This window comes from Pyxicephalus adspersus, unplaced genomic scaffold (genome assembly GCF_032062135.1).
Source record: "Pyxicephalus adspersus unplaced genomic scaffold, UCB_Pads_2.0 Sca751, whole genome shotgun sequence".
Lineage (NCBI taxonomy): Eukaryota > Metazoa > Chordata > Amphibia > Anura > Pyxicephalidae > Pyxicephalus > Pyxicephalus adspersus.
The window spans coordinates 1362-3365 of NW_027317758.1; the positions used below are offsets into that span (position 1 = coordinate 1362).

The 2004-nt window shown below is 40.2% G+C and overlaps 1 protein-coding gene across 1 annotated transcript; it reads left to right on the forward strand.

Moving 5' to 3' along the window:
• Positions 1-691: 691 nt before the first annotated feature.
• Positions 692-1999, forward strand: LOC140321112 (26S proteasome regulatory subunit 8-like; the record flags this gene model as incomplete). The annotated part of the gene is made up of 5 exons (XM_072397984.1): positions 692-823; positions 905-961; positions 1036-1266; positions 1361-1487; positions 1749-1999. Coding segments are annotated over 5 exons (798 nt in total), but the record flags the coding sequence as incomplete, so codon positions are not given.
• Between the last annotated feature and the right edge of the window lie 5 nt (positions 2000-2004).

Below are 2004 nucleotides of genomic sequence, written 5' to 3' on the forward strand. Positions count from 1 at the left end.
TCAAATGACAATTGCGAGGAGCCAGGTACTACTAAAATATGGTGTAACTGGAAGTGACCCAGTACACACACTTGTTTGGAAGGAGACACAGCTGCAGTTTAAACATTGCTTTTGCTAGCAGAAACTCTGGGTAAACATCGAGGAAGGGATTTTTTTTTTTAACAACTGATATATCAGCCAAGTGACTTAAATTGGGAGAAAGGATGTTGTTAAGGACAGTCTCTCTGCAGCGATACTAAGATGGCAGTTCCCAACTTAAAGATATTCATATGTAAGCCCCACAAAAAAAGACTATGGATATCTTTAAAGCACTGATGGATACCTCATAAAACACACTTTGATTAGCTGACATTTTGTCGGGCAGCATGGTGGCTCAGTGGTTAGCACTCTTTGCAGAGCTAGGTCCCAGGATCGAATCTCGGCCAGGACACTATATGCATGGAGTTTGCAGGTTCTTCCTGTGTTTGCATGGGTTTCCTCTGGGTACTCTGGTCTCCTCCCACATTCCAAAAATATGCAGATAGGTTAATTGGCTTCCCCCTAAATTGACCTTCGACTGTGGTAATGACATATGACTATGGGGGACGATAGATTGTGAGCCCCTTTGAGGGACAGCTAGTAAAATGACTTTGTACAGTGCTGCATAATATGTTGGCGCTATATAAATACTGTGTAATTATAATTATGACAGTTTGTTTTAAAATATTTTTATTTATGCTCTTTAGTGCGTCTTTTGCGTGAAGAACTGCAGCTGCTTCAGGAACAGGGTTCCTATGTTGGTGAGGTGGTCAGAGCAATGGACAAGAAAAAGGTGCTGGTGAAGGTAAGCGGTCTACGTTTTCCAGTCTTATTATGGATTTTTATTATATAAATTATCCATATAACTGCCTGTATTGTCTTCTAGGTCCATCCAGAAGGAAAGTTTGTGGTGGATATCGATAAGAATATTGATATCAATGATGTGAGTATTTTAGTGGGTAAAAATTGTATGATAACATCAGATTTCCTTCATTACTAACTCCTAGCTCCCCCTAGGTAACACCAAATTGCAGAGTAGCTCTGAGAAATGACAGCTACACTCTTCATAAGATTCTGCCCAACAAGGTGGACCCGCTGGTGTCTCTGATGATGGTTGAGAAGGTTCCAGACTCCACCTATGAAATGATTGGAGGCTTGGACAAGCAAATCAAAGAAATCAAGGAAGTCATTGAGCTGCCTGTCAAACATCCAGAACTGTTTGAGGCTCTAGGGATTGCCCAGCCCAAGGTTTGAATTTACCCTAAAAAAATTACATTTATTTTTTGTTGGCCAGTTTTTTTTTTTTTTTTTTTCCCCCTAATCCTGTGAAATTATTTTGCAGGGAGTGCTGCTCTATGGGCCTCCTGGTACAGGGAAGACTCTACTGGCCCGTGCAGTTGCTCATCACACAGACTGCACATTTATTCGTGTGTCAGGATCTGAACTTGTACAGAAGTTCATTGGAGAAGGTAAAACACTCTGCATGAACAAATTCCTAATATGTCAAAGTATTATAAAAGTAAAAATGTCCTATGCAATTGAAAAATCTGAACTAAGCTTTGAATGGGTGACTAGCTCCTAAATTTCTAAGGTGTGTAAATCATCCTTCTACTTGCTGACAAATCCATTCTATACTGTGTTTATGAACTAGAATGAGAAGAAATTAAGTATACTAGGAAAGGTCTTATGTAATATTTGACTTTACACTAACACATATTGTACATCTGCAGGAGCCCGCATGGTGCGTGAACTCTTCGTTATGGCTCGTGAACATGCTCCTTCCATTATCTTCATGGATGAGATTGATTCTATTGGATCTTCAAGGTTGGAAGGAGGGTCTGGTGGCGATAGTGAGGTGCAGCGTACAATGCTTGAGCTCCTGAACCAGCTGGATGGCTTTGAAGCAACTAAGAATATCAAGGTAGAGTCAGAGCTGCAGAAAATAAGCGTTATAATAGTGGGTTTCATGTATAAAAACTAAAGCTT